The 17,507-nt window shown below is 39.9% G+C and overlaps 1 protein-coding gene across 2 annotated transcripts in view; it reads left to right on the top strand.

Annotated features, from left to right (window-relative positions):
* The first annotated feature begins 9,569 nt into the window (after positions 1 to 9,569).
* Positions 9,570 to 17,507, top strand: part of ntm (neurotrimin) — a 136,505-nt gene continuing 128,567 nt past the window's right edge. For both annotated transcript variants that reach the window (XM_054754293.1, XM_054754290.1), the window contains exon 1: positions 9,570 to 9,804. Coding sequence is in view for 1 of the 2 variants with exons in the window: in XM_054754290.1 (XP_054610265.1) it covers positions 9,744 to 9,804 (61 nt within the window). In the remaining variant the exon portion in view is untranslated. The remainder of the gene's footprint in view (positions 9,805 to 17,507) is intronic.

Raw genomic sequence — 17,507 nt, 5'->3', positions numbered from 1 at the left:
GCTCCCATAAATGAATTGAAGACATAATTTCGGTCCCTAAACACGGGAAGTAGTTACTGCGTTCCACAATACAGGGTGTGCCTGCTCAGCCACACCGAGGAAGAATAGCATCGCTTATTGGTTAGCTTCATTACGTCTCGTACGAGTGGTAAAAGAAGCGAAAGTGAACCTGAGAGGAGAGGCCGCTCTTTTGGTCCCAACCGCTCGACTGTCGCAACCATCATTAAGGATAAAGATTATTGAATGGTAATGAATGCAAGAGGGGTCATGGAGTCTGTGCGCTGTTACAAGGAGATCTGTCCTTCCCTTCCAGGACAATATTTAAAGAAAAGTCAGCAGTTGCTCCTTTTTTATTACAGTTATTATATTTAATCTTGTTATTACTGTATTTCATATGCCCTTCATGTTGCTGCGTGCAGTGTGAGTGGCTTAGGAGTTAGTTTAGATAAAGTCACTGTTGATATAGTCCACTGCTGAAGGGGAGCAAGTCAGTGTTTTGCAAGTCTCAAGACTTTAATCTGAAGTCAAGTCTTAAGTATATATGTGCAAGTCTAAGTCAAGTCTCAAGTCAAGACGAGACAAGTCGCGTCAAGTCATAAGTCATAGGCTTGAAGTCCTTACAAGTCGTAAGCACGGTTTAGCGTCTCCCAAATAAAATGCCATTTTAACAATGTAACAATCGATTTGATTACATTTGACAAATACAATGAATGCATTTTGAATTGTTTTATTTTTAAAATAAAATAAGACCAGTGTGACAAGACTTGTGCTGACATAGCATTCAGGATTTAGTCCGCGCACAGAAATGTAATCCACACGTTCATTGTTTGTTCTTAAATCTGATTGGACGTAAATCGATGCATTCAGTGAGGCAGATTCAAAGGGAAAATACGTTTCTGGCAGTGACTTAATAACGATCACGTTAGTTGAATACTCCTCAGCACATTCACTGTCAATTTCAAGTATTTTCAAGTCATCAGACTAAAGTCCCAGTCTAGTCCCGAGTCAATGATATCAAAGTCCAGTATCCAGTATTAGTTCAGTATCCAGGATCACACTTATTATTATTACGGGCTATCATTAATACTTACGGTATATCACCTCTTCGTGTATTACTTGTTCTGTGGCACTGGTAAGGCCTACACACAAGTGCAAGACAAAATGAACAATAAAGAACGTTTTTGAATGGAGAATGCACGAGATCAATGAGTGACGTTTTTAATCATAAACGTGATAATTTATCCGTCATGCTTGTGTATAGAAAGTTAGGGCTGACTGCGAGGACATCTACTGAGCACATATGGAATGATGAATTGTGATGAATTAGTGACACGTTGCTAAAGTACAGTACATGGGATACAAACAAACGTTTAGCAAGCACGCCCTCTAGTGTACAATCCGCGAAAGTAGCGATAACACACACAAACTAGCGATAAATACAAGTAGAGCGGTAGAAGAAAGACTGAATCCACGAAAGCTCATCTGACAATTCAGACAGGCCAACTTGTGTTAAAGTAGAGAGATAAGACATCTGTGAGGTGCATCTCCTTCAAATCCCCTTCGTCAGGCTTCTCTTCTTGGAGTGATCTGCTTTACTGCAGATCTGGCTGGAACTCCATTTCTGACTCCGATCTAAACGTTCACCCATTAACCTCAAGCGCACACACACATACACACACACACACACACACACACATACACACTAGTCCGATTTGCAAACAGGCTCAGACTTGTCCAAAATGTGATTCATGTCTATCAAAGTCTTTTGCAAAGGGTAGGGGTCTCTATATTTAAACCTTGTTCTTAAATAACCACATCTTCTTTTTGTAATATTCTGACTTTATTCCCATAAGAGCTTTTATTCCCATAATATAACTTTATCCCGACCTGAATTTCCAAAAATGTAATTAAAAAACTTTACTTTGTTTCTCATATTATGACTTTAAAAAAATCAACGTATTTCTTCTTTAATATTTCAACTATACGCTACTAAAATGACATCATTTTTCCTCATGATTATTTGTTTTTTGTAAGAATGGCTTCTTTCTCGTAATATTTTCTCTTGATTTATTCTTGTAAAATTACATCTGTTTTTTTTTTCATTTTCTGCTGTTGTACTTTGTTGTTTTTTTTGTTTCTCATAATATCACTCGGGCTGTCAATTGATTAAAAATTGTAATCAAATTAATCCCAGTTTACAAATTAATTAATCATGATTAATCACCATTTGCAACTATGTGTGAAATATGTCCTTTTTACTGTCTTTTTTGAATAAAAAGATAAACGACAGGAAACAATTTGATATATTTTCATTTATTAACAGCTCTCAATGAATGGAGAATTTAAGTCATGCTCAGCACATGTCTGAAAATCTAAAACACCAGTCTCTTTAATAGTAGTAGGACATTTGAATCACACTTTAACCGCATTATTATGAGCCATGATGGGTTGCATTCAAAGACATCACGGAGTTTAATTGTATTTTCTGAGATTTCCGAGCATACTTAAATGCAGAAAAAGTACTTCTGCAGTATGAGTTACGATAATCAGTGAGATGAATACCCACTTACTGTTTGTCTTTGTCGATCTACTTATTTAGACCGCACATACACGTGAAATAAAGACGTTTTTGTGATGATCCGAGTGCCCCTGAATGCACCTCACTGTTGTCAATGAGAAAGTGTGGTTCCGGTGTCGGAATTGCACTGCTGTTGATGTATTTCTTTTTAGATTACAACTTTTTTCTGTTAATATTTTTGCTTTGTTCTTGTAAAATTAGTGCTGATTTTTTTTCTGTTGAAATTATATTTATAGAATGTACCGGGGTCCAGTAAAAAAAACAGCCGTGGGCCGCAAATGGCCACCGGGCTGCAGTTTGGACACCCCTGCTTCGGGGAAACAAAAGCCTACCAAAATCGATCAGCTAACCCCAAAGCAGGGTTTTCAGGCTTGTGGATGTGGTTGCTCAAAATGCTTGCAATAAATCCATTTTGCACTGTGAAGTGTATAATGAGATTACACAGAAGCCATGTGGAAAGAACAAAACAGAGCAAGATTACAGCGGCGTCAAGCTGGTGAGATAAAAAGATTGAGGTTTTGACCTTTCAGAGGTTCAGTATTTATGTTTTATACATTTATCTTGTTAATTGCCAATTTTATTTCTATCGTACGTGTTTAACAATCATTGCTGTCCAAAGTGCTGTCGGATAAAAGAACAAGATAAATGAATACAATAGTCAACTGGTAGAAAAAACGATCAGCATAGATAAAACATACAAAAGAAAACCCCACAACAACCCTCACAGATCTCCTTGTAGCAGCACACGAAATCCATGACTGCTAGCATTTATTAATCCATATTTCAATATTTATCCTCAATGATGGTCATGACAGTCCAATTGGTAGCCGTGTCGCCTCTCTCTGAGCTTTCTATGATGTTCATTTTCACTTCCATGGTGATGACTTTCCTTGTCTTTGGCACACCTCCGCTGGGAGACATAACGAAGCGTAAAAAGGTAACTAGTAAGCAAGGTTGGTCTTTCTCAGTGTGGCTGCACAGGCACACACCGTAACCTTCAGACCAGCACGAGGCACAAACTGCATTTGTTTAGTTTAGCATATACTTTATTATGTATTTATTTATTAATTATCTCACAACAGGAACAATAATAACATAATAACAATAATAATAGTCATCATCATTAGGGATGCTCCGATCAGGTTTTTATGTTGTCGATACCGATCATCCATGAGTGAAATTGGCTGATACCGATCACATAGATTTAGTGGACATTTTAAAATTTACTATTGGCTATCAGGGGTCACCAACGTTTTTTTTCTTGTGAAGGCTACTTTTACAAAATGAAAATGGCCAAGAGCTCCTCATTTTTGTAACATTTATTTACGTAGCTTACTTCACCCCAAACTAAGCGAACATGCTTGTTTTGCCAGAACATTCACAAAGTGCTGGTGTCCGCAACTCGCATTTTGTATTTCAGAATGCATTTCTTTCGAGTGTTGGCAAATTCTTAACTGAAAAGCTGAATGAAAAACAGGCTTGCAGGCGCCTCATGTGGCCGTGGGGGGCTCACGTTGGTGACCCCTGGGCTATATGACATGAAAGGGGAACCATGACAAAAACATATTTGACTTACTTTTTCAAAATCCCTGGTGAAAGCTAGAGGATCAGGCGCCTTGTTTAAGTAGCAATGTTACAAAATTTTGACATTTGTAAAATCAAGTCACCCCCAACCCCAGCGGTCCGGGGGACTGTTCTATAGGACTACCTCAGCAAATGTCTGTGATGGCCGTAAAGACCATAAAGAGGACAAAATACTGTAGTATCAACAACCATAGTGATAATACTGAATATTTAAAAGTCATTTTAAAATATCGTCTCGTTCTTGCGAACCCAATATCGTGTACTGTCTTGTGGTGCTCCAATCTTCATCCGCAACGCAGCGCCGCGGTCATCTCGTTTACGTGTGTTCCACAGCGGAAGAAGATGCGAGCATCTTCATCACACATACACACGAACGGAGAGGCGACAGTGCGCAGGGACACGGCGGGAGACAAATATAACGCAGAGCGATTTGTGAGGTCCGATTTTTTTGAGGAAGCATATTTATGATGCAAATGTATTACTCTTATGAACGCGTATTGTTTTGAGAAGCCAAACCCTTTACTTAAATGACCCAGCAACTAAGCGGAACTACGTTCCTCGTCACGGAACTCGCGGGAGCAAATGAGGTGTGGGGGGGTAAGTCACTGCTGATATAGTCCACTGCTAATGAGGATGTCATACAACTTCATGTCAAAAAATCCCAACAATGCCTTTAAAGACCTGAAGTAACAACTCCTTTATTGACTTAGGAATGAAACATTTCCTGTTCGTTTCGATTTTTAAACTTGCGAGAACGCAGTCATGTTCTTTTTGGGATGAAGACAAGTCCTGCAATCCTGAAGAGCCTTTCACAGGCAGCTGCAGCAGTGTTCAGCTTCACAGAGAGCTTCCACACAGCTGGAAAGGGCCTCAGTGACTCCATATGAAGGACTAGTATCCTTCCAGTACCTTGGAGCGGTGGCTTTGAGGTGACTTCATCAGCTGAGCAGGGCCTGGTGGTAACCCTTAGCGATTTGGAATGTATTTCCAGCTGCTGCCTGATATACTGTAGTTCATTCCTGGATGTCGTAGAGATGAAAATATAAATGAATCAACACAGCTCTATTGTGTCACAACAATGCAAAATACTGTAGGGTGTGACTTGTTCCAAATTGCAAAGCCCTTGCCAAATGTGGAGGGAGACACTTGTATGCCTCATCTTTGGATGCTGCTTTGGCATCAGGTTGATAAGGTGACAAGCAAACTCCAAACCTGATATCATCTTCATGCAGAATTGCAGACACAGACACATGGCTGATGAAGATGCATCTGTTGTTGTTCTCATCCACATGAAAAACTTGGAAATCCTTCATGAAGTCAGAGTGAGAGTGCCAGTCAAGGGATTGGCCAGCACGACTAATGTGTGCCAACCTCTTAGGTTGCAGGCGAAGTCAGCGGAGCATCTTTTGGAGACTGTCAGGGTCAAACCAATGTGCAGTAGCACCAATGAAGCTCCGCCTTCTGACAGACCAGTCAGTTGCAGTGGAAGTATGGTCACCCTTCTTGATGGTGAGGTTCATGGCTGGTGAGGCACTGAATCCCAGAGTTATTTTAATGTTACAACGGGGTGCTCATTCAGAGGATACCAAGAAAAAAATCACTTTTGTTAAAATCTTTTCAAATACTTCTTAGTCTCATTTATTTATTAATTTCATAAACTGAACCACATTCGTGGTCTTACCATTTATTTGTGGATGAAGTACACGCGCACTATCCTTCTCCACGAAAAGCTCTGATACTTTGTTGTAAAAGTCCGATCATCTTCTGTTGAGCTTAGACGTTCAATCCTTCATTTTAGCAGCAAGTTCATTCAGTCGGCAGAGCATAACAATATCTTTCATGCATTTGACTTCTTGCTAAATCCAGCTCTAGCTAGTGCTGCTGTCACAAAAAAAAGCTGCTTTTTCTTCCCTACGGACAGACGGCAGCGACAAGCCCCTTCCAGCTCACGCACGCCCCCGTCCCTTCACGATGAGATGAGTACCGCAGCACCTCCACAAACAGAAATGGGCACACGCTATCCACTATCCAGTGCACTCAGTCAAGTGCACTCAGACGGTTTTGCCATATACAATCGTCCCTCATAAATCACGGTTAATTGGTCTTTAATTTGTCTTTCAATATTTTTTGACTAATAATATACCATAGTCAGCTATGAAACAGTGATCAGTTATTAATTAATTGTTTTTTGAAAACCCACAATATAGTGAAGGAGCGATATTCGAACCACGATAATATTGAGGGACGACTGTGCTGTACAGAGTTAGAACGAAAAGTTACACTGAGCGAGGCGAACACATCAGAGCCTAAAAAAACAAAACAAGAAAATGTGCGGCAGATACTTGTGTGGCGATCCAAATTGAATTGTGGCAGGCCACCATAAATAAATGAATGTATGGGAAACACTGCTTAGTGTATGTGTGCGTATGTGTGTGTGTGTTATCTAAGTCCATTTGAAATTCACAATCGAGAGTAATGAGTCCATAAAACCATTTTTATCATTGAGTCACCCTTTAACACTTGAAATACCCAATGAAAAAATTAATAATTCAACTGCAATCTTCATATGAAAAATCTTCCGTTACATTGCACTGGTAAACACAAATAATACCCCTGAGAGACAGTGCTGGTATTCATCACTGTTGTCTGTCTGCCTGAGTTTAATGGACGTGAACTCTCCATATTGTTTAATCTGATTCCTTGAGCGCTTCCTCCAAAACTAGACATTTTACAGCATAATTACCAATACGTGGACGTTAGCACTTTCCTTTTCATGTAATATTCCAGCATGCTCACAAGTTATTTACGAGAAACATGTTCTTTCTGTGTATTGTTGTCACAGATTAAATAAGATCAATTAGTCTACTGCAGTCACCTACTTGTCAAATTTATCAACTAATCCAAGAACACGCAAATTTTGGAGGTGATTTAGTTAGCGAGCTTTGAGTGACCTCTGGTGTTGATCCCTGGTAATTGCAGGGACATCTTGCAACAGCGTGTCTGTCTACTCCAGTTATAAGCACATAGGGCAAGAAAATAATCATAATAATAATCACAATAACTTTTTTCAAAATTAGAATTTTGCATTTACTTACTTCCACTCACACTCAACAGATATAACCATCAAATACAATAACCATCAGCAGAGTGGCAAGAGAGTATATGGTGCCATCCTCCATCGGCGATGCTTACAAAAGAACTTTTTACTATTGTTTTTCATTTAGAAAATAACATGTCTCCCTATTTCCAAAAAAACCCCCTGAAATACAATAAAAATCATGCAAATAGGTGAATAAATAATAATAGTAAAATATAACAATAAACATCAATTGTCACATCAGTTTAAATAACCACAGTTTTCGCGAAATAACCCAACACATAAGATAAATTACACTACACAATAACTCGGTGGTGCGCAGTCAGGGCCAGCAAAGCCTTCTCTGCTGGCCTAGACACTATCATTTAGCTTATTATCACACTATTGTCACTTCCTACTGTGTCTCTTGGCTGCACTGCTTCCATTACATGTACTGTTTGTGTATGTTACATTTTTTTCCCCAATCAAATTTCAGCTTCTATGTGTTGCCATGTCAATCTAATCTGCCCCAGGGCCTTCTGAATCAGGAGCGCTAGCCCATGTCACTTTAACTGAAGTTCAACATGGCACCTTATGGCAAAGAACTCTCTGAGGATGTAAGAAAAAAAGAATTGTTGCTCTACATAAAATGTTCTAGGCTGTGAGACCATTCCCTGTGGTGTGATGAGAATGAGACCAAGATAAACTTATTTGTTGTCTTGTCTCCAGCCAAGCAGGGTGGTGGGAGTGTCATGGTATAGGGCTGCACGAATGCTGCCGGCAGTAGGGAGCTCCCCTTCAGTGAGGGTAACGTGAATGCCAACATGTATTATGACAAACTGAAGCAAAACACGATACCCTTCCTTCGTTAATTGGGCTGCAGGGCAGTATTCCAGCAACACGCTGGTCGATCAACAATCTCTTTATTGCAAACACAAAAGAGGCCACTGTCCACGCAGCCGTCCTCCTCCTGCTCCCACACACAGTCACGACTCAGTTTGTCAGGTTCACAGACACTTGGAAATCACACAACTCTTTCACACCGCAGTACACATATCTGCCAGGTCGCTGATCCTCTGAAAGTGACAGGAATAGCAGTGGAAGCAGTGTCTGGTGTCATTATTAAGGTGGAAAGGTTGCTAGTGTGTTGGCTTATATAGTTTTTTCTTATTGTTTTATTTCATTCTTGTATTTAGTGTTTTATTACTGTATTTACAGTGGGAGTGACTTAGGAGTTACGGATAAGATCCGACTTACATCACAACTAGACTTACGTAACAGTTTAGGAAAGGAACTCCTATGTACAACTACAATATGTACAAACAAGGCACTGTACAGACCTCTAGTGGTGCTTTTTATTACTGCAGGCATTACAGTGATGAACTATACCACCACAAACCTCACCGCTCCTGCTCACACCTGTCAACATTAGCATTTTAAAATAAAGGAAAACAAGGGAAATTCCTGTGAAAAACGAGAGGATTGACAGGTATGCTCCTGCTACATTCCTACATTTTCTCCTAGCAATCATCTGTGACTTGATCATATGACAACTCACTGAAGACCACATGATATCATCGTCTGTCTATCTATCTATCTATCTATCTATCTATCTATCTCTCTAACAGCAAAAACTAGTTTTAATATAATTATATTGAAAGTGAATATATATTGTCAAATTGTTCACAAATGTTTTTCCTAAAATCTTTGTCCTATGTTATATGCGGATTATAAATATTATATTACAAATTAAAGGCAAACATCATAAAATCACGCAATGATCTTGAAAAGTCGTTAAAAAAGTAAAAATCGTTAAAAATAGTAACGTTATCGGCGATATTTACTTACAGTACTAGTACTGTATTTTTTTGGTATCAGATCGATATCAAAACGTGTAGTATCACCCATATCGAAAAGCACTGATTGCTGATTGAGTCCAAGTGCCTGTCGCTCGGGTCGCAGACTTAAACAAAGCTAACTAAAAACACAAAGAAAAGGGCACCAGCAAGACAGGACAGGAAATACCAAAATAAAAGCCCAACAGCGAATACAGCGCCAGTGTTGTCACGGATCATTGGGGCCGCACGGTGGGCGAGGTGTTAGCATGTCGGCTTCACAGTCAGGAGCTCGAAGGTTTGAATCTCCGTGTGACGGTTGCATGTTCCGAATACGAAGTACTCGGCAGGTGTGAATGGTTGTCCATGTGTGCCCAAATAATGAGAACAACCTGTGTCATAATATTTTTCCTTTTATAACTCATGTCAATGTGCGTTTTACTTTAAAAAGGAAAACCGGGGGCGCTTCTATCTATTAAAGCCAGCTTATTTGCAGCGCCGCTATCTATAAGCTAATAGTTGAAGGAGGGAGTTTGTAGTGTTGGTGGATTCTCTCGCTTCTCTCCGGTGAGGGAGGAGGACGTGGGATTTGAGAAAAAAAAAACACTTTTTAGAATCTTCAGATATTTTTCAGAAAAGACATAAAAAGAAGACAAACAGATCGATAAACATGACAAATCCATTGTACTGGACTATACTGATCGGGATGGCTGTCCTGATGATGGAGCAAGGTAGGGAACAATTTGTCATCCTTCCGTGGTTGAGTTCGGATGCGGTGGTTGGTGGGTTGATGGTGCTGTCAATCAAGCGGAGTTTGTATGCGGGAGATGTTTGCGCCTTCATTTGACATCAAATCACACCATCTAAGCTGAAGCTTAAAGAGATTAGTGGCCTGACTCTCTCAAGTGTCCGACTGGCTGCTTAGAATGTATTTTTACACCACTTCTATTAGGCTGGAATCCAGTTCTGCTTATCTTCTATGAAAGTTCATGTTGCTTCTTTTGCGGTGGCTGTCTTGTGTCCTCTCATCTGGGAGAAATATATGCGCCTGCGCTTTTTTGGCAGAATAGCCTCAGGCATGTTTTCCCATACGCACCCCGTAGCTGTTTATTCACCAGCCTTTTACTTGCTTTTCACGTGTCATAAATGTCCCAGGATTTTTATGGACGTAAACAAGATTGTAATATATATATACTGTACACAGGAGCCTGCTTTTCTGTAAAGTTGATTAAGTGTTAGCTCCTAATCCACAAAGACTTGGTGGTCGTGGTCGTTGGATTTAAACCGTATATTCCTCGAACAGACTAGATTAGAGGATTTTGCTGCTAGAAAGGAGATGCAGCTCAGAATTTCTGGGCTTCTATGGCACTGCCATCATCCATTTATTATTTTGGAATGAAAACTATGCTATTGACATGTGATTTCTCCACCAAGGGTACACTTTATGACAAAGGTTGAAAGAAATGTGGTTTAATCCTCCAGAGTACCAAGATTAACCCCAATGCATACATAGGCTATATTACAGGCAGAAGGCATCCACTTCAGTTTAACAGTAGGGTTCGGGAGCTGTCACACCGATACCGGTGCCAAATCAGCATTACTGTACTTTCACCAGAATTTATTTACATGGGTAAAATAAGTCTTGGCAAGCTGTGTGGTGTGTGTTTCCACCACACCTCAAAGTTCATGATGTTGTGTTCCCACTAGGTGTACAGTGTTTCCCACAGGACTGCAACCTACCTGTGGCGCTGGGTTGGATGGGGTATATGATGTTGTTATCTAATTTGCATAATTGGCCAAAACTCCAGAGTGGAGAATTTGCAACTCAGTGTTTATGTGTGGATGCGTAAAGCAGAGCCTTATTGGTTTGTGTCATAAGAAATCTCATGTCATGTTTTTAAACCTTATTTAACAACAGAACATGAGGTTACTGACTTGCGGGTGTTACCAGCAAAAATCGGATTATATCGGCCTGCATCTAAAATCGCCGATATTGGCACACAAGCAGTCGATTCCAGACTCCACCCCCAGCAGCCGGATAGAGCCCACCTGATCACAATAACAGCGTGTTATTTTAACATGCATTTTTAATTAAAGCCTGAAAAAGACGTTGCAGCTGAGTGCAAAACATGTCATGCACAAGTTTCTCATGTTAGCACAGAACCGGAGAAGTTTAATACGACCAGCCTCATAGTGCGTATGAAGCAGCACCACGCGGGAAACTCACACGGGACTACAAGAAGTCATTAGCTATAACAGAAAAGATGTCGGGCTGAAACGCTTAATTGAGCACCTCCAGCCTCTCTAAATTATGCCAAGCCGCCACAACATTGTCAATACAACTAAACCCCACATGCATAATGAAGTAATTGGGTGAGTTTTTCCTCATTCCTACTGTTGCTGACTATTGTTCTGTTTATGATGTTTTCTGGGCTCCATGTAAGCCAGCGCCGAGTTTGAAGATAATCAACATGACATGATACATCTGAGAGATCACTGTATCGATGAACAGATGCCTTCAACCAAGTTTTGGTATGCGCGTATGTAACAGAATGCCAATTTGTTTCTCTTTTCCCTGCGTTCTTAAGATATAACATCTAAAAAGAGGCAGCTAAGAATGCACGTAATGGGATGCAACTATTCCATCGGTGTAGCCTTCTGAAAAATACTCCAAAATCCACCAACAATGCTGCATTTACATAATGTGCCCTGCTTATTAACCAAGCTACAGCGACATTGTTACTGCAGGCGCTAATGCCGATGAAGTACTTTACTGGCGTAGTGACACCTCACCACACCAGTAGCACCAGTGTAGCGCTCGTTTCTATGTTGCTATGCGAAATCAATGTCAATCAAGTATGGCAAAATACTGTAACTAGTCCATGTTACCATGAATGTGCCTGTTACGACATGGTCACAGCATGTATAGGGCCCACAAAGTCTTCATTTTGTTTTTCTTCAACCATTCAGAGGTGGACTTGCTGGTGTGTTTTGGATGATTGTCCTGCTGCAGAACCCAAGTCGGTTTCAGCTTGAGGTCATGAACAGATGGCCGGACATTCTCCTTCAGGATTTTTTGATAGACAGCAGAATTCATGGTTCCATTTATCACAGTCTTCCAGGTCCTGAAGCAGCAAAACAGCCCCAGACCATCACACTACCACCACCATATTTTACTGTTGGTATGATGTTCTTTTTCTGAAATGTGGCGTTACTTTTACGCCAGATGTAACTGAATACACACCTTCCAAAAAGTTCAACTTTTGTCTTATCAGACCACAGAGTATTTTCCCAAAGGTCTTGGGGATCATCAAGATGTTTTCTGGCAAAATTGAGACGAGCCTTAATGTTCTTTTTGTTCAGCAGTGGTTTTCGTCTTGGAACTCTGCCATGCAGGCTGTTTTTGCCCTGTGTCTTTCTTATGTTGGAGTCATGAACACTGACCTTAACTGAGGCAAGTGAGGCCTGCAGCTTTAGAAGTGGCTTAATAACCTTTTCCAGACTGATAGATCTCAATGACTTACTTTCTGGAGGGGGTGACGGGGGGCAATCACTTTTTCACATAGGGCCATGTAGGTTTGGATTGTTTTTCTCACTTAATAATAACAAAGTTCATTTAAAAACTGCATTTTGTGTTCTGTTGTGTTGTCGGTGACTAATATTTAATTGTGTTTCATGATCATTTAAGTGTGGCAAACATGCAAAAAATAAGAAACCAGGAAGGGGGCAAACACTATTGCCTTTTTACAAATTCCAAATATCAAAGTGAGTCCCCACATCCTTTGAATAGGTAACCCTCGGTAGGACAAGACACCCCTGACATAAACTGAACAAGACAAGTGGATAAGATAAAAGCCTTTATTGTTCAGTCGAGACGGGGAACGCGACTACAAGCTGGAAGTATTAATACTGCACTTCAACCAATAAGACACTTAACTACAAATTAAATCATAATCCATACTCTTCAATCTCTTATACCAGACAGCTGTGAGTGACCAGTCATCTTATTTAGCCTGAGCACATCAATACACAACATTGCTGGTGGCTGGTGGTTGTGTTATATATTTTTGGTTGGAAAAAAACGTAACCGTGAGCCAGTTGCAATCAGTCCCTTTTAAACAGAGGTATGTACGGAACCACGATGATGGCATACCGTTACACCGCTTGCAGTGTTGACTACGGTCATAGGTTAAAATACAGAAGAACATATTTCTGAAAATCAATATACACATAATGCATAAAATGCATGCAATGGAATGGCAGTTGACTGGTTGCGTTTTCTTCTTATTTGCTTGTTTTTCTTTTTTTTATATATGATACTTGAAAGATTGTCAAGGTCAGCTTCACTGACAGCAGTGACTTATTATTATTATTTAAATTTACCATAACATGCTAGCACTGTAAGCGGTTGTTGTTTTGTTTGGTAAAAGTAAGTTCCTTCAGCTCTGGCAGGCCTAATTAAAACATGTTAATGCAACTGCGCCTCCACATGCGCTGCAATGTAGAGACAAATGACATGCTGTTGTGTAAATAATAATACGTATAGAGTTGTTTTCATGATCTTGACCTTCTTGGGAGTTTGTGGTGGATGCCCCCCCAATATAATGGCAGGGGAAACGATCCTGTTAGCAGGGTTCACTGCATTGCTAAAGACGCCTGACTGAACTTAACTCCATCGGTGGAAAGACACAGATTTGCTGGATTCGTTTCTCTAATGAGATGTTATTCATTTCAAGTCATGTGACTTTTTGCAACTTTCAGCTCATCCAGTTTATACAAAATGTACTGCATCCGATACCGTCTTGGTCATATTGAAATTGAAATCATTCATGACGTCTTCTTGCTAAACTGCAGTCACAGTATTAAGAAAAAGAGTTGCAATTAGATCATTTTCCCAAACGGTTCATCCCTCATGGATAGGGGTGGTGTGGACTGACGGTCTTTTGTTCAAGATTTTGAGATCATGGTTGATGGGTAGAATGTGTTGTCTGCTTATCGCAGCGCTACAGATGGTCATTAGGGGTCTGGTGGGAAAAGAGGCACAAGAGTTTCTGTGAAAAATGTCTCTCACTGTGTAGGCCGTAAACAACCTTGCAGCACAAACAGAGGCAACCACATGGCTGACATGGACACACAGTGGCTTATAGTTAGTTATGTATTAGTTAGTATATAGTATACTGTATATAGTGAGTTGGACTTTTATTGAAGTAATTGATACGTCCATAAAAATATATATTTTTGACACCTCAGGCTTTCTGCTAGCTTGGCTTATGATTTTGTATCAACATTTGCAATAAAAATGCTTTCATTATTAAATTAAATTCAGTTGCAGAACCCTCCCCTTTGATGCATGCACAAATAAAATATCAAATCAAATCTCAAATATCCTAAAAACGTTTCACTACGCTTTACTTTGAAAAACGTGCACCGGAATCGCCTGTCTGCCCTGTTGGCACCTGACAGATAAGGAGACAAAAGACCAGAAAAGACCATGACAAAGGTATTTAAAGTTAATTAATGCATCTCTTGATCAAGCCTTTGAAAAGCCCCTCGTGACATTAATACCGACAGTAAATTTAAATATAAAAAAAACAATTGCTTCCACAGCGACACAACAGTGGCATGACGCAGCTGCGACAGTCCACCTCCCGTGCAGCCCACCACCACAGCTTCAAAAAAATCCAAGGGGAATCCCTGCCATCACTTAATAAAAAGAAATGTAATCATTCTAACATTGGCTGAAGTAATTACACAATTCAGCCACACTTATTTACCCAGGTCATGGAAAATAATTGAAAATGCAGTTGCTATAAAAAAAAAGAAAAAAATAAGTGCTTTTCCTGACTCCCCTGTAAGCTCGACCATGCAGATAATTGATTTTACTTTGTGAGAGTTAATCTATGTCGCCACACTTTGAGGGTAGCAAACCTGTCAGTGACCCTACGGTGTTAAAATCTCTCAAGCAACTCTTTTAAGAGACATCGGATCTAGCTGCTGGAGTTTGCTTTGGCCTGTAAGTGAAGTCACATCATTTGGACCTTACCGAACCCCTGATCCAAACCTGGCTTTTTCTCAGAATAAAAGTTCATGTCGCCACCAACGGTCATGTATGGAATCATGTTTTCCACTGGTGAATAACTACCGGTTCAATCACGCAGCTCTCATACGCTATTATTTTCTTTGTCTCATGGATGAGAGATTTAATGATTTTTCGATGCATCAAACAAAATAAATTTAACACACATTGCCAGCAATAATAATAATAATAATACCCATTTTCATGCATGATTACCGTATAGTTATTGATGAGTGTCATAAGTATTCACAGCGCTTCACTTTTCCCACATTTTATGTTACAGCCTTATACTAAAATGGATTAAATTAGTTTTTTTCCTCAAAATGTTACATACAAATGACAATGTGAAAACATATTTTTTCTTTTTATTTTTGTATTATTGTTGCAAATGTGTTAAAAAAGAAAGAAATCACATGTATAAGTATTCACAGCCTTTGCCATGAAGCTCAAAATTTAGCTCAGGTTTATCCTGTTTGTACTGACCATCCTTGAGATGTTTGTACAGCTTCATTGGAGTCCAGCTGTGTTAAATTCACTTGACTGGGCACACACCTGTCTAAATCCGGGGTCTGCAGCCGACTAGACTGCATTTGTGGGCTGCATGACATCATCGCACGCCGCGAAAGCTGTCCAAATTAGGAAGCCCGCGAAGGCTTCTCCAAATGCGGCCGACAAATGTGTCCTCCTTCTCCACTGAATGGAAGTCTGCATTCAGACCATCTTTCGGAGCCCATCATATCCCAAGATTCTTTGCGCACTTCCCTCCAGCCCTTAAAAATGCCAACATTACGGTGAAAAGCGGAGAGAAGCGTAGGGATTGATTTATTTGTACAAGTAGACAGTTTGATGTGCGGAGCCTTACGATGTAAAGTCTTAAATCTTTCTACAGCGTGGAAAGGTTGACTTTGATCTTACGACCGTGCTTATGTAAGAGTATGTACAAGTTCACATGATAATTTGGTAAACAAAGTCATGTCTTTAGAGTTTTTAACGTGTAAATGAATAGATATTGTGCTGAAACTACTGCTCTTGTGATTTTCATTAGCTGTATTCATTGCAAACATTCAGGAATAGGGAGGATATTCTGCCTTACATTGATTTACTGTATTCTACTTCATATTTACAAGTACAGTGTAAAGTACAATCATTTATAACAGGCTTCGCAAACGGCAACACATGCTACATTTTAGACATGAATGAAAATACAGTGACTATTATTAAACATGCATTTTGAATATCTGCGTATGACTGCATGGTGTTGCTGTAGCTGCTCTATCAACAAAGATAGATGTCTGTCACTGGGACATCATGTGGACTGGTTCATGTTTCCACTGCCCTCAACATCATCAAGTGGGTCTGCAAGGATGACCTGCGCTGCCGTCAAAGAAAATACCCTTTCTCAATTTTGTAAACTCAAAAGGCGTCCACTATAAACACTATTTGGATTTATATTTATTTAAGTTTGACACAAAAAAGCCCCTTCATGCAAAAACTCCAGAGTTGTTTTTGAGTTTCAGTCCGCCTGTGGCCACTGCTTTATTTGATGCTCTTAGAGATTGTACAAAGTCACACTATTGTGATGACAGTTGTGTTTTTTAAGTAATGGAGAATTTTTTTGTGGGAATTATATTCAGGTTTTCATGGGGGTTGGGGTGTTTGGGCTCAACCAAGTCAAAGAAGGTAGTTCATTAACACTAAATCCCAAGTGTTCGGTGCGCTTTTAATCCTCTGTGTCTTCACCAAGCTGGGAGTAGGCGATTAGGATTCCTCATGTGCTTTTTTCGCATCAGACCACACAGACAAAACTTATGAAATGTTATGAATTCATGTCATACATTCAGGAAAATTGTAGCGTGCCAGACAGGACAGAGTCTTCCTTCTCCTAAGGCATGCTATATTAGTGATGCAGTGGCAGTTTGCAATAAATCTGTATACTGATGTCACAGACTCCCACTAAGATGAAGTCAGGCTGACTTAGGGCGTAGTCAGACTAGACCAGGGGCGTCCAATCTTTTTGCTGCTCAGAAAAATTGAAGCCTGGAGGGGCCAGTTTAATACATTTTGTACATTAAAGATGCTAAAACCAATCCAATGTAGGTCAAGCCATGCTTAGCTATTTGAACAAATCATTCACATCTTAACTTCGTGTCAAAGGTGACGAAACAAGTTGGTGTAATACCTAATAATTAGGGGTGTGTTGGTGATGAAAGTCTCCACAACCTACTAAAGGTCAAAGGACCACTTTGGAAAATTAATTAAGCCAATTTCACCTCCCACTTACATGTTGGTTAAGCTCTAGTTACGACAAGGAAAGAAGACTCGCACACCAAATTAGATTTACAAAATGTATTGAAAAAT

This window comes from Dunckerocampus dactyliophorus, chromosome 16 (assembly GCF_027744805.1).
Source record: "Dunckerocampus dactyliophorus isolate RoL2022-P2 chromosome 16, RoL_Ddac_1.1, whole genome shotgun sequence".
Classification (NCBI taxonomy): domain Eukaryota; kingdom Metazoa; phylum Chordata; class Actinopteri; order Syngnathiformes; family Syngnathidae; genus Dunckerocampus; species Dunckerocampus dactyliophorus.
The sequence above is the reverse complement of the archived record's forward strand: the minus strand, read 5'-3'. Positions and strand labels throughout refer to the sequence as shown.